Source organism: Staurois parvus, unplaced genomic scaffold (assembly GCF_062004578.1).
Source record: "Staurois parvus isolate SC_StPar_1 unplaced genomic scaffold, SC_StPar_1.0 ptg000232l, whole genome shotgun sequence".
In the NCBI taxonomy this organism is placed as follows: domain Eukaryota; kingdom Metazoa; phylum Chordata; class Amphibia; order Anura; family Ranidae; genus Staurois; species Staurois parvus.
Genome location: NW_028318028.1, coordinates 505,932 through 529,422, shown reverse-complemented (window position 1 = coordinate 529,422; position 23,491 = coordinate 505,932). Strand labels below are relative to the sequence as shown.

Genomic DNA, 23,491 nt, shown 5'->3' with positions numbered 1-23,491 from the left:
CTGTGCTTTACATTGTAAGCACACTGCTTTGTATGGCTCTGCCTAGCAAAGCAGTGTGCAGGAGCTGACGGGAGAGATCTGTATTGTTTACGTACAGGTCTCCCCCGTCTGAAATCCTCGGAGATTGCCGGTGGGAATCACCATACGGGACCCGGCGAATGGCGGCACAGGTAGGGCGTGCATGCGCGCCCCTTCCCTGAACTGCAAAATCGTATGCGATTTTGTGCACCCATGCCGCCCTGTAGCAGTATTTCTGGAAATCGCTTTCGCACTGGGAACCGCACTGCACTTGTGATTCCTGTGTAGGCTGAGATTTCTAAAATGCTGCTGTGACCTTTTCAGGAGGCATGGCAACCCATTCCAAAGAATGGGCTGCTGTGCCTGCACAAATTGTGGCTCACAAAGCTGCACAGATGTGAACCTAGCCTAAGTTCTGCAATACTATATAAAAACAAATTCTAATCAACAGAGTGTAGGTAATTTCAAATTTGGATGAATGCTTAAAATACTTTATATTGAAAGGGAAACCTATCTTGAAATGCACGCTGTCCATGTATCATACTTTTTTTATTTATGTTGAGGTTTATAGGTGACATGTATGGGTATTTTTCTTTCTTTTTCTTTTAGGCAAGTCCTAGCCCTAGTCCCATGGGTTATAGCCCTATGACCCCAGGTGCACCTTCTCCTGGTGGGTACAACCCCCACACACCTGGCTCTTCTATAGAGCAGGTCTCCAGTGACTGGGTCACCACAGACATTCAAGTCAAAGTACGAGAAACGTTCCAGGACAACCAAGTTGTTGGACAGATGGGGATCATTCGCAGTGTTAGTGTAAGTTATCCATTGCACAAGAATACTGGCTTAATGTGGAATTATGGCCTCCGGTTACAAATGATGTGCTGCAGCACTTAATAAATGCATCTGCACTTGTTTTTCACTTGGGCCCCCCTCTTGGTACTTGTTTAGTCTGTCATACAGAAGCTTTTTGTTATTCTTGAATAGCTGTTTCCGTAGATGCATAGCAAATTTATAGCAAACTGCATATGTCGCAGCATTGTATGTGAGCAGTTCAGGGGTAGGGTGTGAAGTCTTGGGTGAAGAGACTGTGGTGTAATGTCATTTGATGTTTCTTCTGGTTTCCAGGGAGGTCTCTGTTCTGTGCTGCTGCAAGACAGTGAGAAGGTGATCAGTATTTCTGGGGATCACCTAGAGCCAGTGACGCCCACTAAGAACAGCCGGGTACGTTTGAGTGTCTCCACCACATCAGAGCATCTTGTACCATCGTTTACCCTTGCCGTGTTAAGGCTAATTGCTTTAGAGTGAAAAATCTCATGTACCCCTATGGTACACAGTCACATGGTCTACACAATCAGTGTTAGAAGTTAAAACAATATATCTTTTGAAAATGCATGCTTTTGGAAAACAGTATACATTTTCTAAAGTAGGTCTTATTTTGCTGTATTTTGAGAACTGTACTGCCATAATCTGGGACCAATTCAATTCAAATGTTCCATTTTATAGTGGTTAAGTGTGTCTCTGGAATCTCATCAGATGTGCAAGGTGTTGCCTAGCTGACAAATACCTTGCAGGTGGCAACTTGCACATTAAAAGGGATGCTGGGAGATGTCGCCTTTCGTATAACATATTTTATTATGTGGCTTCTCGGCACACTATATTTTATTTTTCAACATTGCTTCATAATGTAGGAATAGGTACGATACCATATTATAAGGGAGTTTATTCTTGCTCATATGGCCTTTCCTTTCTTAATATATTTGCAGTGGATTTTCTTTTCACAGGGTTTTTATAAAGGATCTGCCCTCTATAACCGTATTGGCCTGTGAGTTGTAAGCCTGGCTTTTGGTGCTGGTTAGACTTAATAGCCCTAACTGGCAGGGCAGAATCTGAGTGCAGAATACATTTTTTTTTTATGTTTTGGATAGAGTGAAGAGGGATTAGAACCCTTATCAAGTTTTATTGCTGGCTGTGCCCCCGTTAAGGAGATTCACGCTTTCTATTTGTCCTGTTTACCAATATCGTTGAAAGTAAAAGAAAATCCCAAATTTAGTGTTGTCCCCAGAGAAGTAATAGAGGGGACATCATCCAGTGTTGACTTGGAGGTCCCCAAGGAGTTCCCCTAATTTGTAGGGATTTCCTCTCACTTCCTGTTTAGCTTTGAGACAGAAAGTGAAGGGAAATCTCAATGGGATACAGATGGCAAAAAACCTGACAGGGGTTGTAGCCCTCCCTTGCTCTATCCAAAATGGGGAAAAAAAACACAAGGTCTTGCCTATACTTCTACTTTAAGGATGCTTGCATATCGGGATTTAGATTCGGTCTAATTGTTTTTGCTCTTGGATATTAGAACTGCCTTATGAAGTCTGTGTCTCTCCTTCTTCCTTACAGGTGAAAGTCATTTTAGGGGAGGACCGAGAGGCAATGGGCATTCTTCTAAGTATAGACAATGATGATGGCATTGTACGTATGGACCTGGATGACCAGCTCAAGATTCTGAATTTGCGCTTCCTGGGGAAGCTGGAGTCCTGAGGCCTCGAGCATTATTCCTGTCCTGGCACAATGAGCCTCCCTTCACCTCATCGGATTCCGCAAAAGCAGAGTTTAGAATTGACTCTGTGCACCCCCTGAAAACAAACTTTTTATCCAGGACAAGAGTTACAGCAGACCTGTTTATCAGCCATCTGCACTTTCTTCACATCCTCTTAAAGCAGTTAAAAATTCATATATGTAATTTTCAATTTTTGTTTTTATTTTCCATTTCACCTTTTTTCTGGTATATCCGATCATGACTTGTAATCTCAGGTGGGTGATCCAATGTGTAATATTTATATAGTGCAGTCAATAAACCAGGGAAAGGTGTGTATTTCTCCTCTCTTCTCACAACCAATAATATTGGAACAAGGATGAAAAAAAAGTGTAAAAGATGGAACTTACAACCAAGTGAGCACATGGCTGCCAGGAATAGCAAAATCAGACCTGCAACACTATAAAAGTCCAAGACACACCTCCGGTTGGTCAGCGTCACCTATTTAGTTTGTGTCTTGAACAGGCAAAGTTTAGCCGAAGGCAATTGTGGGTCATTTGCACTTGTGGGTGCACTTCTTGTCCTGTACTCATATCTTTTTAAAAGGGGGGTAGTGCTGGTCCTCCTGACAAAATCTGCAGCAAACACACCTTGGTCCTCCCGGAGTCAGCAAGAAGTCAGGTGCTTTTGTGGGATGCTTTACCAAAAACAATAATCATACACTTGCCTGTAAAATTCCCAGGTAGGGATGTTTATGCAATTAAGTCCAGAGCAATTGCTGCATACAGGATAAAATTGGGACCGCAGAGGGTTTTCACAGGAAATCTTGTGTAAGGACATACAGAGGCTGCAATACTGACCTTCAGACTTCAGTACTATGTGTCAGTGACCTGGGACAAGTATGCTGACAAGGAGTTCTAACTTCACTTCCTACATGCTTCTTCCAGTTTAGTGATTCAAGTATTGAAGGGAAATTTCCCCTCACATCCCATCTCATCAAATAATGTGAAGAAAACATCCAAATGTGGCACAATGAAAGCAGTAAAAGGTTAGAAGTTTTAACGCTTTTCCACTCAGTCTCTGAGCCAGTCTGAATTTTTTCTTTCCTGGACACAGTGCTGTCTGAGAACATGCTTACAGGAAGGGTGGAGCACAGGGATGCACTCCACTAAACACTACTTTCCCTTTACTGCCCAATCACAGGTTGGAGGGGAATTCTGGGTTAGAATGTATTCATTAAAATATAGTCACAATGTTTTCTTGTTGTAGACAGTATAGTGAAGTGTAAGAAAAAACAGAGAGGTTCTTTCTGGTCTATTGAAGGACACAGGAAAACTTCTAACCTTTGGGATATACTGACAACTCCAAGAAGATTGGACACTGACGGGGGAAAAAACTGTAGGCAAGCCCAGGATAAATGTATAAATAGACCGGTGTTACCAAATAATATATACACAAGTGTTAATTCTACCCCAAAACTATACTTTCTCCCCCGAAAGTTTAAAAGTTCACAGTTTAAATCACTTTTGGCGTCTCATTGTCCTATATCACCACTAGTGTGGACCAAAACATATGATCTTCTTATTCAGTGTTCTTCCTCCACATGTGATAAATCTTTCATATTCCCAGGATAACTCCTCCTATGACCTCCATGTCTGTTATTTTGCTCATGTCCTCAAAGCATGTTGTCTTCTATCTGGCTTTTGGAGTATTAACTGGGCCTTGCTGGGATAGACATTTAGGGGATAGTCTGGAATACCTTCAGGCATTTGGTCATTCACAGGGCACTTTGCAGACCCCATGCTGGTAAAATAACTGTGGAGAACTTTTCATATCCAGGGCTACTGACATTACCTCAGCTCTGTCTCTAACGACTCTTTGAGTAGGCCAGTCAAGCTGAGCACTGGGAGCTTACCTCATTTACTTTCACCAAAACAGTTTGCACAATACCACCCCATGGAAAGTGAGTTCACTAAGAAATGGAATATATATCCTGTAAATTTGGCTGTTTCCTCTCAAGACAACTCTTATGGGTCCAAGTAAACAAGGTCGCAGTATTTAAAGGTGCTATAAACAAATTTCTGGAGGCCTTGTTTAAAGCCTTCTTTGCTCTGGTGAGGGCAGATATACAACCGGTGAATGGGGCTGTAGAAGAATCTAAGGGCCCTTTCCCATGGGCTTTCTGATCAGGTTAGCCTGTCGGAATTTTCAGGTCTACCTGATAAGAAGCTCAATGCATCCTGATGGACGTGCAGGTGTAAACAGGCTTGTGTCCATATACATCCACCTACCTCAGTCCATTCAGTTCTGGGAAAAGAAAAATGAAAGAGGTCTTTTTCTGTTTTTCCAGTACTAAATGTGATAGACCGGAGGTAATGTAAATGGACAACAGAGTCTGTTTACATCTAGCTGTTGTGGATTTGCCCATGTCTGCTGGCCACAAATGTAAAGAAATCTGGCATCCATTCTGTTCGGCTCTGATTCAGCAGGGGATCTACTCATGGATTCCATGCTGATCAGAGCAGGCTCCATTCCAGGTGAAAGGAGCCTAAGGTTTGTGCTCCTTGGATGAGAGAGAAACCCTGTTAGTGGGGATACTGAGTCAGGCAGATGCTTGGAAGACGTATGTGCCCTTAATTTCTCAGTGGCCTCAATTCACCAACTTTCTCAAGTGTGGGGGGATGACTTGTCAGTACAGATACATAGGATCTCATGACTGAAATGTTGGTCAATGGAGTTGCATTGGAAGAAGCACATGGGAAGCTTGCCCTGTTCAAGGGTAAAGTTTGTTTGGCTCTGCTTTGGTGGATGATTACATCCTACAGGTGAGTCTGGGTAAGATTACCCTGTTGCTGATTAAGAAATAGTTGAAACCTATTGTAATGGTAACGCAGACTGGGAACTCGCAAAGCTCTGTGTGTGTCAGCCATGTTGTCAGAATTCACCCATGACAGTTTAACATGAGGCCTAATGGCAGCAGTGGACTCCTACATCCCCCCAGAAAGCAACCTGGTACAGTACACAATTGTTAACTGATGCCAGGACTTCCTACCATCATTGCATTGATCGGACACACAGATCTCTCCGTTACCCAGTCCACAATTTAAGTCTGTAAACCCTAATAAAGTCCTCTTCACAAGCTTGAGCAATTCAGAGAACAGATCTGGTCATAAATGGCTCAGCTGAAGAGAATTGCTGATTTTACCTCTCAGACTGGTTATCAGCCAAAACTATAAAACTTCAACTTATTTCATAACTTATGAAATAATGTCAGAACAGCCAGAATATAGAGATATTCATCTTAATCAGTTATTGGGTAGCATTTTGAACTCAATTACCCCTATGCAGGAGGTACCAGAGTGGATTAGGCCTCCACACCCCCCCTATGAGAAATAGATATCTGAGACCTGTCATATCTATACCCATTTAGAAGCTAGGTTCATGCTGGACAATAATCTGCATATTAGACTGTAAACAGTAGGTATTCAGAAATATGGATACTTATAGGAAACTGTATTTGGTAATTGATCATAAATGTGACCTTCCAGCCACCATCCCTTAAACCAGATGATTGGTTAGATGGTCAACACCTCCTTGATACCACAGAAAAAGGGAATGTGCAGGACCTTTTGACAGCTTTTGTTTTAACATCAACCAAGGAATACCTAACTGGACTTGAGAGAGCCACTGTACCGTTTTTGCTTCATCAATTGCACGCTGAAAATGAAGCATACTTGCAAATCACCTGGTTTTAGCAACTACTTTTTTTTCTCTTGCTTTACTGTCTTTTTGTTTCCGTGTAACACTCTTTTCTGTAAATATTCTATTTGCACCATTTTGACCTTTTTCCATTATTAAATCATATTTAGAAAAGTAGTGAATCTGTCTCTAAAGCTTTTAATGCAAACTAAAAATCTGTCTCTTGAAGGACTACTGTAGTATAAATCTCTGAACATACTTGTCTCTGGTAACAGTGCATGTTGCAGACATTTATTCTAAAATCATAATTGTTATTAACTAGTTGCCGACCGCAGATAGCCGAATTACGGCTGCACTGCGGCCGGCCAGTTCTGAGTGGATGTCATATGACGTCCTCCCAGAACGCGCTCTCCACCGGCAATCTCCGTGATCGCTGTGTCCTACGGACACAGCTGATCACGTGATGTGGTAAAAGGCCAATCACAGCGGCCTTTTACCACGTGATCAGCGGTGTCCAATGACACGCTGATCAGAGGGAAATGCAAGTGCCGGTTCTCGGCTGCACTTTCCTCACGCTGTCAGATCGTGAGGAAAGTACTGCCGAGAACCGGCAGTTGTCAGAGCGGGGATCGGCACCGATCATCAGGGCACTGATGATCAGTGCCCTGATGATCGATGCCCAGCAGTGCCACCCACAAGTTCCGCCCACCTGTGCCCAGCAGTGCGCCCACTAGCTCTGCCCACCTGTGCCCAGCAGTGTCACACACCTGTGCCCACCCACCTGTGCCCACCCACCAGTGCAGCCCAGCAGTGCTGCCAGTCAGTGCCACCAGTCAGTGCCCAGGGGTTGTGCCAGTCAGTGCCCAGCAGTGATGCCAGTCAGTGCCGTCTATCAGTACCCATCATCAGTGTCACCTATCAGTGCTGCATATTAGTGCCGCCTATCCATGCCACCTCAGTGCTGCACATCAGTGCCGCCTATCAGTGCCCATCAGTGCTGCCTCATCAATGCACATCAGTGAAGGAGAAAAAATACCTGTTTGAAAAATTTTATAATAGAAACAAAGAAACTTTTTTTTTCTTCAAATTTTTTGCACTTTTTTATTTATAGCGCAAAAAGTAAAGCGCCCAGTGGCGATTAAATACCACCAAAAGAAAGCGCTGTTTGTGAGAAATAAATGTTCAAAATTTCATATGGGTACAATGTTGCATGACCGCGCAATTGTCAATCAAAGTGCGGCAGCGCTGAAAGCTGAAAATTGGCCTGGTAAATAAGGGGGTATAAGTGCCTGGTAGGCAAGTGGTTAAGATTGCGAGTTTCCTCCTTTTTGGTAAAAAGGTGGTGGCGTTTAAACGGTTAATGACTTAGATAACTTAACCCAGTGACAATTGCTCTCAGGCTGCTGGCAACTAGATTGTAGTCCCACGAGCAGGAAAATCTTTGCGCTGCAGGGTGCAGCTGAGAGTGGCATTGTTGCATAAGTGACAGCATGGTGTGAGATTGGCCAGTCCTTTGGTGAGAAGGGCAGGGGTGGGATATTTGTGTTCGTCATACCTATGGTTCAAAAACCTGCCACAACTTTCTACTTCCAAACAGCATTCCTTTTGTCAACTACGGGCCTTGGACCCCAAACCTCACTTCCAGTTTTGTAAGGATATTTTTCTACTGGTTTTTATCTATTTTTTTCTCATTAGGTCCATATTTTAACTGCTTCTAGCCCAGAGGTTATACATATGCACACTAGATTGCCAAAAGTATTGGGATGCCTGCCTTTACATGCACATGAACTTTAATGGCATACCAGTCTTAGTCCGTAGGGTTCAAGATTGAGTTGGCCCCGCCCTTTGCAGATATAACAGCTTTAACTTTTCTGGGAAGGCTGTCCACAAGGTTTAGAAGTATGTCCATGCGAACGGTTGACAATTCTTCCAGAAGCGCATTTGTGAGGTCAGGCACTGTTGTTGGACGAGAAGATGTGGCTCACTGTCTCCACTCTAATTCATCCCAAAGGTATTCTATCAGGTTGAGGTCAGAACTCTGTGCAGGCCAGTCAAGTTCCTCCACCCCAAACTTGCTCATCCATGTCTTTATGGACCGTGCTTTGTGCACTGGTGCTCAGTCATGTTGGAACAGGAACGGGCCATCCCCAAACTGTTCCCACAAAGTTAGGAGCATGAAATTGTCCAAAATGTCTTGGTATGCTGACGCCTTAACAATTACCTTCACTGGAACGAAGAGATCAAGCCCAACCCCTGAAAAACAACCGCACACCATAATCCCCCCTCCACCAGACATTAAACTTGGCACAATGCAGTCAGTTAAGTACTGTTCTCCTGGCAACAGCCAAACCCAGACACTCCATTGGATTGCCAGACAAAGAAGCGTGATTCGTCACTCCAGAGAACATGTCTCCACTACCCTAGAGTCCAGTGGTGGTGTGCTTTGCATTGCACTTGGTGATGTAAGGCTTGGATGCAGCTGCTCAGCCGTGGAAAGCCATTCCATGAAGCTCTCTACACACTGTTGTGCTAATCTGAAGGCCACACAAAGTTTGAAGGTTTTTAGCTCTTGACTCTTCATACAATTGGCAACTTCTGCACACTGTGCTCTTCAGCATGTGCTGACTCCACTCTGTCATTTTACAAGGCCTACCATCTTGTGGCGGAGTTGCAGTTGCTTCCTCTTTGTTATAATACCGCTAGCCGTGTAATATTTAGTAGCAAGGAAATTTCACGGATAGTTACAGAGAGTTAGTCTGGCTGGAAAAAGACAAAAGTGCATCTAGTTCAATCATAAAATAAAGTTATAATCCTATACCCACAATTGATCCAGAGGAAGGCAAAAAAAAAAACAAAACAACCCAGCAAAGCATGATCCAATGAGCTCCTGCAGGGGAACGAAAATTCCTTCCTGATCCCCTGAGAGGCAATCAGATATTCCCTGGATCAACTTTACCTATACATGTTAGTATCCAGTTATATTCTGTGTATCTAGGAAAGAATCCAGGACTTTTTGTAAAGCAATGCACTGAGCTGACCAGAACCAAATCTTGAGGAAGTCTATTCCATGGTTTCACAGCTCTCACTGTGAAGAAACCTTTCCGTGATTGGAGATTACATTTCTTTTCCTCCAGACGTAAACAGTGCCCCTTTGTCCTCTGTGATGACCTCAGGGTGAATAGCTCTACACCAAGTTCACTATATGAACCACTGATGTATTTATACATGTTGATCATATCCCCCCTTAATCTCCTCAAGAGCGGATAGATTCAGTTCCTCTAATCTTTCCTCATAGCTGAGCTCCTCCATGCCTCTTATAAGCTTGGGTGCCCTTCTCTGTACTTTCTCAAGTTTCCCAATATTCTTTTTGTGAATTGGTGCCCAAAACTGAACTGCATATTCCAGATGAGGTCTTACTAAGGATTAGTACCGGAGTAATATGATATCTCTCTCTCTCTGGAGTCTATACCTCTTTTACTACAAGAGAGGATTTTGCTCGCTTTAGAAACTGCAGCTTGGCATTGCATGCCATTATTAAACTTGTGATCTACCAGAAGTCCCAGATCCTTCACCATTGATTCCCCCAGTTGTACCCCCCCTAGTATGTATGATGCATGCGTATTCTTAGCCCCCAAGTGCAGAACCTTACATTTATCAATATTAAACCTCATTTGCCACATAGTTGCCCAATTAAACAGTGCATTGAGGTCGGCTTGTAAATTGAAGACATCCTGTAAGGATGTTATTCCACTGCACAGCTTGGTGTTATCTGCAAAGACTGAAAAGGTATTTTTAATCCCAGACTCTATATCGTTTATAAATATATTAAAAAGTAAGGGTCCCAACACTGAACCTTGGGGTACACCACTGATGACCCCAGACCATTCATTCAGAGTATGAATCATTAACCACTACTTTCTGAATACGATCTTTTAGCTAGTTTTCCATCCATTTACATACAGATTTTTCCAAGCCTGTAGATTTTACCTTACACATTAGCCATGTGTGGGGAATTGTAGCAAATGCTTTATGCAAAATCCAAGTATACCACGTCCACCACCACCCCTCTGTCCAAGGTTTTGCTCACCTCCTCATAAAAAGAAATCAGATTTGTTTGATAACTTCTGTCTTTCATGAATCCATGCTGTCTATTGCTAATAAAATATATATTTTTTTTTTCCCAGCAAGAACTCATCTATGTGGTCTTTATAAAACTCTCCCGTATCTTCCCAACTATAGAAGTTAAACTAACAGGTCTATAATTACTTGGTAAAGATTTTGACCCCTTTTTAAATATTGGCACCACATTGGCCTTACGTCAATCCAGTGGTACTATGCCAGCCATTAAAGAGTCCCTAAAAATGAGAAACAATGGCTTTAAAATGACAGAGCTCAATTCTTTAAGGACCCGTGGGTGTATGCCATCCGGTCCCAGGTGCTGTATTCACCTTTATTTTGTCTAAATATTTCTGGATCATATCAACTGTGAGCCAATATGGATCATCTGGAGCTGTGTCAATATCATGCCCAAGAGCTCCCGCATGCTGCTTTGTATACACAAACTGACTTCCTTGGTAATCTTTCTCTACCTCGTCTTCCCTGTTACATGTTTTCTCCTCCCTGACTAATGTTATTCAGATACCTACTTACAGTCTGATTGCCTCTGGGGTAGGCAGAGTTTGAGCAATATTGTATTAATAAATACGTTGTTTGTTATTGTTGAATTACTTACAACTTTATCTTGTTCTCAATATTGTAATGAAGTAATGTATCCTCTGTGCCATTCATGTTATTTGTACATCTCTTTCAAAAAGAAAAAAAAAAAGAAAAGTTAAAAAAATTTTAACTTTCAATGCACGTAATTAGCCCCCTGATTTTGTAAATTGAGAGACACCATTAGCTTCTGCTTCAGATTTTCACTGATGTAGGAAAAAGTATCAGCCATAAATTTCTCTGCATGCTAAAATCTTCCAGTTCCTTCAAAGTCTGGAAACAGAAAAAGACATTCATCAATGTTTGTGATTGATACAGAAAATGGTAACAGCTTGGTGACCCCAACCCTCCTCGATTGTAAGCTCGAAAGAGCAAGGCCCTTGAACCCCCCGTGTTTTGTTTTCTTACTGTATTGTCTCATGTTCTGTCCCCCACTATAATGTACAGCGCTGAGCAAACTTTTTAGCGCTATATAATAACTGTATAATAATAATAATGTGCAGAAATGTATCCCAAGAGGGATCATTCATCCCCTGCTTCCTCTAGTGGTGAGAGGAAGCATTACACTGCATTACCAACCCCATGGTGTATATCTATTCCCAATAATAGAATAATTCTTAGGTGTGGAGGCTGCATTCATTTCCTTTGCTTATTTCAGGCTAAATACATTATTCTGCAGATACAGAAAAATACCTGTTAATCCTGTCAGAAATCAAGTGACCTTATAAGTTCCTGTGCCCTGACTGAGATCTCAGTGTTATCAGCTTCTGTCCGAACTACAAAGCAATCCTCTCTGTGTAATGGAGATAAGGAGAGGTAAAGGGGTTTGCAGTTTTAATCAGGCTAGGATGACAACACTTCTTCTCCATAGATGCAGTAAGTCAGCGTTGTCACCCCAGGACAGGAAGTGTGTTCCTGGCAGGATCACTAAGTAAACTTAAGCAGGTCTAAGCCATACACCTGACACATACACAGTAATTATCACCAATAATAAACAGAATTCATTCACACAAGTCCCCAGACCATGTGACCAAATGTGAGAATTCTGTACAAAAATACATGTTAGATGCTGAAAATCTCCCCACCCCCCAATGTACATAGACCCCTTCCTTATCCATATACTTACCGATTTTGGTGTAAATGCTGGGGGTGACGTTCCTTGTTCCACCGCAGTCCAGTCAGTCGTCTTGAAAAATGGGTGCTGTCTAATCTAATGTACCAGCTTTACCCGTGTATCCTGGTCTCAACATAAGAGCTGTAAAGAAAGAAATGTGCTAACACTGAGAGAACAATCACAATATGTGCCCAACAGAACTCTCCATTGTAATACTGGATTCTGACAGTGACATATTTCAGCTTCTTTGATTTTTGCTTCTAAACCCACTACTATGTCCTGATTGGATTATTTGTGTCATGTTAGCTTATAGGAGGTTTTAAAGGAAAACTCAGTATTTTGTTTATAATAGAACACAATTGCGTTCACAATGAATTGTTATGAAGAATGTATAAAAATTATCTTTCTAGTAATTCTACAACTGTCAGGATTTTTTTCTTTGACCGATGGCAGCCCCTGGGGAGTTCCCTATGCTGTCTGTATAAGGATTGTCTCCAGAAAGCGAAGGGCCCATTCACACAGTAACATAAAATATTGCACACTAAAGCACAGCATTTCAATGTCCGGCAGCCATCCATTCTGGCTGCAGTGAGCCGGCAGTAGTGGGCGGTGCGGTGCACATTTCATCACATCACAAACTGACATGTACAAAGTAGCACTTTATTCATGTCACTGTACAGCAGTGTGGTGTGCAGCGAAGCTGTGCAGTGACATGCGATCCAGCTTGGAATGCTGCAATAAAATTCAGCATGTCTGCACTTCTTTATTACAGGTACTTATATAGCGCCATCAATTTACACAGCGCTTTACATATATATTGTACATTCACATCAGTCCCTGACCCTCAAGGGGTGTACAATCTAAAGTCCCTAACTCACATTCATACATACACATACTAGGGCCAATTTAGACAGGATCCAATTAACCTACCAGCATGTCTTTGGAGTGTGGGAGGAACCTGGAGTACCCAGAGGAAATCTACGCAGGCACAGGGAGAACATGCAAACTCCAGGCAGGTGGCACTTTATTGCAGCTTTTGTAGCACAGCTCCAAGCTGCATTGCAGTGTGAGTGGTGACTGGCATTCTTCCAATGCAGAAAAACATCAGTCAATGCACTATGTGTGAAATGGCCTGGATTTTCTGTATGCGTAGTTGGCTTTCCAAAGGAACCATATAGACCGTGAACTCAAGTCATACACAACCTCTGCAATGTAATATTCGGGGACATAAGGGCTGCTTCCCTACCAATCTTCTGTAATAGGATTTTTATTTTGATGGTGTAATGTCTAAGACTCTTCTACTGCTAAAGGGACACGAAGGCTGCTGCTTTCCTTATGACACTGAGACTGTTCAGGGGGCTATAAGTATAGACAGATCCTTACACTAAGCAGTGTGCTAAATGTATCACTATGACCCACATGAATGTGTGCCGGTAGAAATGTGCAGTCAGGTTTCCTGAACTCCTAACAAGGTCTATAGAAAGGGTTTTGTCTGTTAAATGAAGGTAAAGCTGAGTATACTCATATCTATGAGATCATGGAGGTAAACCTGCACCACCTGCATAATGAGGGTTCACGGTGGTGATTTTCTCCAAGTCCTCTTTCTGCATTTCATCATAGAATGAACGCACGCCCAACGCCATCTCATATACTATCACTCCCAGGGACCAATAGTTTGCTGTGGTTGTGTATGACTAATCTTTGTCAACCTGTAGAAACATAAGGGGGAGAAAAAAGGATGAGAATATTCCTAGGCCTGGCAGAGGACAGAGGAGACTCCATGCTGACATACGTGATATATGAGGACTCCAGGAGTCCTAAAACTGTGCTCAAAATACATCAAAGGTAGATCTTGTAAGTATTTGAGGTGGGGCTTAAAGCGGTATTAAACCCAAAAGCAAACATTTATTATATTATAGCTTACCAGTTTTTAGATGTGATGGCTGCATTCGTTTTGTTGTATGCTTTCTTTCCTTTATTTTCACCTGCTGATCCTGCCAGTAAGTCTGTTGTTTTTCAAAATAAGCTGTTCTGCAGATGTAGCAGTTAGAGAGGTCATAAACCATAAAAGAGATATAGACTCCAGAGAGCGATATCATTTTATCCCTGTACAAATCATTAGTAAGACCTCATCTGGAATATGCAGTTCAATTTTGGGCACCAATTCACAAAAAGAACATTGGGGAACTGGAGAAAGTACAGAGAAGGGCAACCAAACTGATACGAGGCATGGAGGAGCTAAGCTATGAGGAAAGATTGGAGGAACTGAATGTATTCTCTCTTGAGAAGAGGAGATTAAGGGGGGATATGATCAACATGTATAAATACATAAGTGGTTCATATAGTGAACTCGGTGTAGAGCTATCCACCCTGAGATCATCACAGAGGACAAGAGGGCACTCTTTACGTCTGGAGGAAAAGAAATTTAATCTCCAAATATGGAAAGGTTTCTTCACAGTAAGAGCTGTGAAAATGTGGAATAGACTCCCTCAAGATTTGGTTCTGGCCAGCTCAGTGGATTGCTTTAAAAAAGGCCTGGATTCATTCCTAGATACACAGAATATAACCGGATACTAACATTTATAGGTAAAGTTGATCCAGGGATTATCAGATTGCTTCTCGGGGGATCAGGAAGGACTTTTTTTCACCTGCAGGAGCAAATTAGATCATGCTTTGCTCGGTTCTTTGCCTTCCTCTGGATCAACTGTGGGTGTAGGATTAAACAGAAAATGATTGCAGCCACCAAATCTAATGATTTGTAAACTGCAATTTTATAAGGACACCAATAAAAACCTGAGAGGGAGTCTGACCTTTCACCACTCTTTTCAAAAATGTAATAAAAAAAAAAAAAAAATTTAAAAGGTTTTGCCTAGAGTTACACTTTAATTGTGCATATTAAAGGAGACAGATAATTGTGTACGGGCCGCAATAGCTCAATGTTCACAAGCACTCATCATGTTAGGCCAGTTGCACATGGATGTAATAATTTACTGATGTTTATTCTCAGGATCTTGACAGAAGGACCCTGAGTAAAATGTTCTAACGTACCTATACATGCTTAAATTTCTTCTTCAATGCCCGTGTTGCAATATAAGCATGTATGTGCATATAAAGTTGCAGCTGTGTGTATTTTTCCATACACAATGCATCTATTTTCAGATTTGTTTTTTAACCCGTGTGCAAGAGGCCTTAAAGTTGAGTAGAGCAGGTGAGCCGTTCCTAAATCTTTTATCTCATTTGTATGTGTGAATCAGGCGAACAGATCAATCCAAACCTTAAAATTAAATCTACCTATATGCCGCAATTTAGGAAAAATAAATGGCTGTGTGTCTTCCTGGATTTAGTCCAGGAAGACCTTTCTAAACTAAACTGGGATAACCCTATCCCTGATAATCTCTCCACAAATGAAAGAAGAGCATTAAGAGAACTAAAAAGCCCAAAATCTGGTTATCAAAAAAAGTAATAAGGGTGGAATTTGGTCCTTATGACAGAAACTCTATGAAAAGGAAGTGCTTAGACAGTTGAACAATAGTTCTACATATATTAGACTCCCACTTGACCCCTTCCCAGGACTTGTAACCTTATTAAATGAAAAACTACCTTTTGCATGTGAGGCAGGGCTAGTTTCCAAAAAAGAGCTGTAATTCCTAAGTGTAAGGGAACTCAATACTTCCACCTTCTAGATTATCCCGAAGATTCACAAAAATGCGAACAACCCCCCAGGTCGACCCATTGTTTCGGCGGTAAAAGGTCCTCTAGAGAGAATCTGTAAATATATAGACTCCCTAATTAAAGACATGGTATCCACCTTACCGTCATATGTGAAGGACATGAAAGATGTCCTAGGTAAGATTGAATGACTGAGGGAACCCTACTTGTGGGTATTGACGTTGAGTCTCTGTATACGTCGATACCACATGAATGGGGGATAGCAGCTGTATCCCACTTCCTGGATGCATTTTTTCCAACTATGGGGGCCCAAAATGAATTTATAATTAAATTATTAGAAATGGCACTCTATCAAAACATCTTCCAATTTGGTGATCTATATCAGCCTTTCTCAACCACGGTGCCCAGGCACCCTGGGATGCCTTGAGGTTTCTTCAGGGGTGCCTTGGCAAACAGTCTAAAAATTGCTCAAAACTTGTATACAAGCCAGCCTTTTAGTTACACAAAGCCACAGGTTTTCATTGTTCACCATTACGACCTTCTAGCTGCCGGCTTCCTGACAACCAATGACATCATCAGTTAAAAAGGAGGATGTCAGCTGCCTGCACAGCATCCTAATTTGACCCTCCCCTACCCCTCTCCATCAGTGCTGGGGTCACATTAGCTCAGTGATGGAGAAAAACTGAGGGAGAAGAGAAACACTAGAATGCTAGTCAGAACCAGTGTGCAAAAGTTTCTTTGCTTTCGAAGAATAAAATCACCTCTAACGTTGGGTGTCCTACATGTGTGGATGCTGCTGCGTTATATAAAACTTTTCACATTTAGAATGGTTTGCCCTTTTAAAATTATGGACAATCTTGAGGTACCCCATTTTAGAATGGGGTGCCTCAAGACTGTTTATCATTTTTAAGGGTGTCTTGACTGAAAAAAGGTTGAGAAACTTTGATCTATATTACCTGCAGATTAGAGGCACTTCTATGGGAGCCCCCTGGGCCGTTTATGCTTGCCTCCACTTTTGGTGGTGGGAGGAGGAAGTGGTGTATGCTTCGTCATTGTACATCAGCCATACCTATTTGTGACTGAGGTACATTGACGATGTTCTGATGCTGTGGAATGGTACACTGGGTGAATTGGAGAGTTTCATGGAGGTAACTCGGTAATAATTTACGTAATATTAAGCTGACCTATACAGTTGACACCCGTGATATTTCATTCCTTGACTTGTCTATTAGGATTGACAATGGTAAACTTAAAACCAAAACCTTAAGGAAAAAAACTGCAGCAAATACACTTCTTCACGCTTCTAGACACCACCCCAACTCTCTGATTAGGGGAATACCTGTAGATCAATTTATGCAAATTTGTAGAAACTGTTCTGAGAAAGAGGACTACAAGTGTGAAGCTGGAGACTTCTATAATAGATTCAAAGAGGGGAGATTCACACCGTACCCTAAGAGATGCTAAGAAGATGGCCAGTACTCAGAAAAGACATAACTTGGCAAAACCTAAGGAGGTTTCTAAGAGTAAAGCTGCTTCTAATGACAGCCCAGTGAGAATCATTACCCAGTTTGGGACACAGTGGAATGATGTACGAGAGATCCTCGATAGACATTGGCACATATTGACACATTCACAAAATCTGCAGGCTATTGTGGGCCCCAGACCTGCTATGGTAGTCAGGAGAGCCAAAAATCTAAATGATATTCTTGTACAATCTGAGTTCATTAGAACCACAGGTTGAACCTAGTTGACTGACCTTTCGGAGTTGAGGGGAATGTTTCCATGTGGGCACTGCAAAATTTGCAGATTTGTGGACAGAACAGAGATATTTACCAACTCTGAAAGGGAAAAATGTCATCAGATAAGACAATTTATAAATTGTGCCACTACTAGAGTACTCTATATTATTGAATGCCATTGTAAAAAATACTATGTAGGCAAAACCAAACATCAATTTCGGATAAGGGTGGGTGAACATCTAAAAAGTATAAGGCTGAATGAAGACACACCACTGGCTTAACATTTTGTTGAATTCCATGGAGGTCAGACAACAGGTCTGAGAGTAAAGGGTTTTTATGTCCTTAAACCATCCCTTAGGATCTTAGGAGAGGTGACTTCAACGCTATTAAAGAAAAGAGTTGGATTTTCAAACTTCAAACTTTGGCGCCCCTGGGGCTCAATGAAATTAGCTTAAAAGTGTTTCTTGAACCATGATATTTGACGTATTGCTCAATTCCCCCCCCCCCCTTTTTCTCCCCTCGACCCCTCTTCCCCCCCTCCCCCCTTTTTTCCAGTGATCCCTCCCCCGCCCTTCTCCTTCCGTCTCCCCCCTTCCTTTTCCCCTTCACTCTTCCCCATTTTTCCTCCCCCTTATTCCCTTGTTCCTACTTTCTTCTGAAGCCAATATTAGATTTAATAACTACCAAGTTAAAAGAGTACCATGATTAATCACCCCTGGGAATGCCATTAAATAATATGTCCAGATTTGAGGCTAATGTGACAGTGAATGGATTGTATATTTGGTCTGTGTATTGAGTTTATGAATAATAATAGCACTACCATTTAATTTTGAATCCGTCTGTCTCTGACTGTACCTTTTTCTAGCTTTTATTATGTAATGATTGATCTGTGCAATTAATGTGCTGTCCTTTTAAGTATGGAACCATGGCTATTGCTATTGGTTGAATTGGATGTCAGTCCCTTCAAAAGGCCAGGGGTGCGTACATCCCGACGAAGCTCACGGTCACGTGGGCGAAATGGATTGATGTAGGCAGCGACAGCTAGTCCCGGGCCACGCCGTTACAGGTGGTGATGCTTGTACCCGCCTAACGCTGTTATTGTGCATGGCAGTAATCTCCACGCCACCTTCACTCAATTACCTAGGACTGCCGCCTTGAGCACAACTAACCAGAGGACATTCCATCTGACCCGGCTGGGAATCGGAGGCCGGAAGTGTCTGGTCAAGTCCGAATAAGATTAAAATATATCTGGTCTTACTCTGCAAATTTATGTGGAGATCGGAACATTACCAAGGAGAACTATTACACAGTGTGGAGCGGTGAGAGCCTGCGGGCACAGTTTAAACGGTGGCTGCCGCTTATTGTGCATCAAACTAACTTTGTCTCAATTAACGACTATTAGCCTCACCTTTATGGAATTATTGTGACACACTTGCTTTATGAACGGCTATTAATCTTTGGATGTCATTACCATCTTATGTGCCCTTCTAGCCAGGCAAACATTGAGCTGGCAGTGTTTGGTCATACTTAAGCTAATTAGCGAAACAGTATTCAATATGCTCAAGCTGTGAGCTCTCCGAACCTGCCTCATACCAGTGTACCAACACTTTAGCCAAGGGGATACATCTTATTGCAGAGGTTATAGTCCTGGATTTGTACCATCTATACAACCAGATCAGGGTTCTAGCTTAGCTTTCATTAATCAGATGTGAATATATATGTCGGCAGTCATGATTCTGTTGGATATATTGAGTATATCCATAGGTTTTAATCCCTAGAGCCCTGTTATCACCATTACCTTTTGGTTGTTGAATGGGTTAACCCATCACATAAGGCTCTGGAGATTGACTATTGAGTTAATCATGCTCATTAACCATTTCCATACCGGGCACTTTTACCCCCTTCCTGCCCAGGCCATTTTTCAGGTTTCAGCGCTCACACTTTGAATGACAATTGCGCGGTCATACAACATTGTACCCAAACTAAAATTTTATCATTTTCTTCACACAACTAGAGTTTTCTTTTGGTGGTATTTAATCACCGCCGGGGTTTTTATTTTTTGCTAAATTAACAAAAAAAGACCGAAAACTTTGAAAAAAAACACGTTTTTCTTTATTTCTGTTATAAAAGTTTGCAAATAAATAATTGTTCTTCATAAATTTAGGCCAAGATGTATTCTGCTACATGTCTTTGGTGAAAATAACCCAAATTAGGATGTATTTTTTAGTTTGTAGGAAAGTTATAGAGTTCACAAACTATGGTATAGATCTGAATATTGATCAATCCTGAAGTACTGACAGCCAATCTAATTTCTTGAGGTCCAAGAATGTCAGAACAGTACAGATATCCCCCAAATTAACCCTTTTTGCAAAGTAGACAGTCTGACGTACTTCATAAGAGGCATGGAGAGTTTTTTGAAGTTGTATTTTTTTTGTCATAATTTTTCGGAAAATGAAAAAAATTTAAAAAATAATTTTCACTTTTTTTTTTATTTTTTTTTTACAGACTGTCACCAGTGCAGTACAGCGTCATCATATAACTGGCATGGCGGTGATCAGGGACACTGACTGGTGACAGTATGAAAAAAAATATATATTTTTTTTTTATTACTACATTTTTATTCTTTTTTTTTAAGATTTTGTTTTCATATTTCACTATGTCCAAAGTAGTACAATATTACCATAGTAACATTGTACTACTTTGGGGAAGTGATCAGTTTTTTAATACAATTTGCTTATAGCAAAGAATTACTTTGCTATAAGCAAGCAAGCATTTACCTGAATGACATCGATTCATTCAGGGGTTTTTTTTTTGTGCTTAGCTGTGATTTGGCCACAGCTAATCACATGACATGTGCATGTGATCGCTGTGATCATTCCCAGCTAGACACTAGTATACAATGGATGGCATGAATGAAGCCATCCATTGTATACAACTGTCATGTGACCTGCTGTGATTGGTCACAGCAGGTCACATGGTACCGGCAACGGGGGCCGGTACTCAGATCTGTCATCGGCCGTGTCCGAGGTACATGGCCGGTGACAGATCGCACCACTGTGCCGCTCTGCAAGCGCGAAAACTGCTCATGCCCGCGAGGACACCATATGGCGTCCACCCGGAAATCTACAGCATTTTGCCGGCCACAAAATGGCTATTGGCCGGGTGGCTATTGGTTAAGACGAATGGTAGATGACAAGCGCTTTGTGTATGTAGATGTGTGTGGCCTGGGTTGGGTTTGGTTTTAAGGAGATAACGTTATTTTACCCTATTTTAATGATGAATGGAGGATTGTTGGCCAATAGGCCTTATTACCTAATTTGATCTCAATAAAGCTGTTATCTTATCACATCACGGTTGGTTCTCTTTCAAACCTCTTTTCTAAGGGGTCTCACTCATCTCCTAGTCACTTTTGGGACAGATCAGTCCATCTACACCCGGCCTCAATCTCCTCTACAAAGAAGCTCCAACACTGCTGCAACTCTCAGAATTTCCCTTTTGTTGGATGTAGTACTGGCCTTGAGACCTACTGAAAGCAAACGGGGCCCCACTGGAGGAATTCTCCAATTTTGGAGAAAGGGGAGCCCCCTTTATGTCCTCTCTATATCCCATAATAAACATTACAATAAAGTCTAATATCAGGACATCATGAATCTTACCTCTGGAGCTATGTAGCCAGGTGTACCTACCCATCCTCTGATCTTTGTGGACCCTTTGACTTCCATCTCAGCCAAGCCGAAATCAGCAATTCTGAGAATTCTGATATATCCGACATTGTCCAGGACAATGTTTTTAGGTTTGAGATCTCTGAAGAAAAGAACTGAACAGTTAACTCTGCATATCCCACATTTTATTAAAGAGAGAAGATAAAAATATTAATCTATACAAAGAAGAATGAACATGATTGGTGAAAATCTGCTTTTATATTCGTACTACAGTGGGGGTCAGCAACCATTAGATCTCAGCCAGGTGACTGGTAGATCATGGTCAGGGCTTGCTGACCCACCATCCCAGAGCATCAAATAGAGTGTAATGCAGAGGGACAACTTGTAAAGTTGGAGCTGTAGTAGGAAGCAAGTGCCGCACAAGTTGACGTCTCTCATGGTTGATGGGTGTAGCACTTGCTAAGTCTGACCCATTCAAGTGAATGAGGCCACTGTGCAAGTGCTCTACAACCTTATGCAATACAGCAAACAAGGGGTTAAACAAGCAGCAGTGTTTTGATTTCTCACCACCTGCTTTAACCCCTTGGATGCCGCAGAAGCATGCAGTTGCGGTGCACTTGCAGAGTGGCCCCATTTACTTGAATGGGTCTCAAATAACAGGCGGTAGCACCTACCAAAGGCAGCAGGGGGTATAATTCCTGCTGCGACATGTGTATACCTTTGGCTGCTGCCTCAGTAGCTAAAGAGGGTAGGGATTGGGGGCGGTAAAACCATAAAACCACGAATCAACCGCAGGGTTCCCCCCTCCAACTTTATATGTGTACGAGCCCTAAGAGTGCCGCTGTCGGATGCAACTAAGGGCTCATTCACAAGTGCAGCAGACACTACTGCTCCTCTGTAAAGCAATCCAAGTATGTTTGACAGGTGGCGAGTAGGCGATATGTTGCTTCCTCAACACCTGACTTAAACCCATGATTGCCATGCAGGGCATGCAATTGTGACACGGTAGTAGTGCAATTAGAGGTTTAAATCAGGTGTGAGGAGGTGACACTGGCTGACACTGTGCCTGGTGATCTTTGACTTCTTCCATGTTCAACTAGATCACTGTTTTAAGGTTGCCTACCCCTGGTATAGATACTAGAATTTTTTATTGTCTTATACTAGTATTGGCGGTCCACCCTTGGGAAACCCTTCACCTCACAGTCCCAGTCAGGACAACACAATGCATGGGGGAGAGGTGGAGATGAGGTGGGAGAGTGGAGTGGAGGAGAGGTGGAGGAGAGATGGATCCATTCATTGTAAACAGTCAGCCGAGTTTGGGGCCCTCATAGTGGCAAGCACTGTCCTCAGTCCACCCTGGAGTCCCCTCCATGGACAGTCCCTGAGGACAGCTCACACTGAAGCCATCTGAAGTATGTAATGACAGCCATATGAAGAGTGACACACACGGGGTTCTGTCTTAGGACACCATTCACCTCACAGTCCCAATCAGGACAACACAGTACAGAGGGTAAGGAGGGGAGAGGTGGAGTGGAGGTGGAGGAGAGATGGATCCAATAATTGTAAACAGTTGGCAGAGTTTGGGACCCTCTCTGTGGCCAGAAGTGTCCTTAGTCTTCTCTGGAGTCGGCTCCATGGACAGTCCCGGAGGACAGCCCACACTCTATATATGAGCACACTGCAGTCCTTGAAACCAGGGACCGGTGACAGCCATATGAAGAATGAAACACATGGGGTCGCCCCTCGGGACACCCTTCACCTACAGTCCCAGTCAGGACAACACAGCATAGGAGGTGAGGTGGAGATGAGGTGGGGGAGAGGTGGAGGAGAGGTAGAGTGGAGGTGGAATGGAGGAGAGGTGAGGTGGAGTGGAGATGGATCCCATTGATTGTAAACAGTCGGCCGAATTTGGGGCCCTCTCAGTGGCTAGCAGTGTCCTCAGTCCTTTCTGGAGTCTGCTCCATGGACAGTCCCAGAGGGCAGCCCACACTCCATACATGAGCACACTGCAGTCCTTGGAACCAGGGACAGGTAACAGTCATATGAAGTGTGTAATGACAGCCATATGAAAAGTGACACACACAGACAGGAAAACAAAGCAAAGGAGGTGAGGAGGGGAGAGGTGGAGATGAGAGGGGAGAGTTGGAGTTTGAGGAGTTTGGTGTGAAGGAACCCGAGCGGCCTACACAGAACTCTGACTTCAACCCAATTGAACATCTTTTAGATGAACTGAAATTACAGCTGTGCCTAATAGTCAATTGGGCACAGCTCCTGGGGGTGGGGAGTAGACCAAGCGTTACTGGTTAACTACAGCAGACAAGTGAGGTCAGCAGCCTGGCTTTCTATATCTTAG

General features: G+C 42.5%; 1 protein-coding gene across 2 annotated transcripts in view; it reads left to right on the top strand.

The window, feature by feature from the left end:
- The window catches only part of SUPT5H (SPT5 homolog, DSIF elongation factor subunit), a 33,799-nt gene extending 30,922 nt beyond the window's left edge, over positions 1-2,877 (top strand). For both annotated transcript variants that reach the window (XM_089679794.1, XM_089679793.1), the window contains 3 exons: positions 628-831; positions 1,144-1,239; positions 2,407-2,877. In XM_089679794.1, the coding sequence (XP_089535920.1) occupies positions 628-831; positions 1,144-1,239; positions 2,407-2,547 (441 nt within the window). In that variant the 3' untranslated portion in view covers positions 2,548-2,877. The remainder of the gene's footprint in view (positions 1-627; positions 832-1,143; positions 1,240-2,406) is intronic.
- The last annotated feature ends 20,614 nt before the right edge of the window (positions 2,878-23,491 follow it).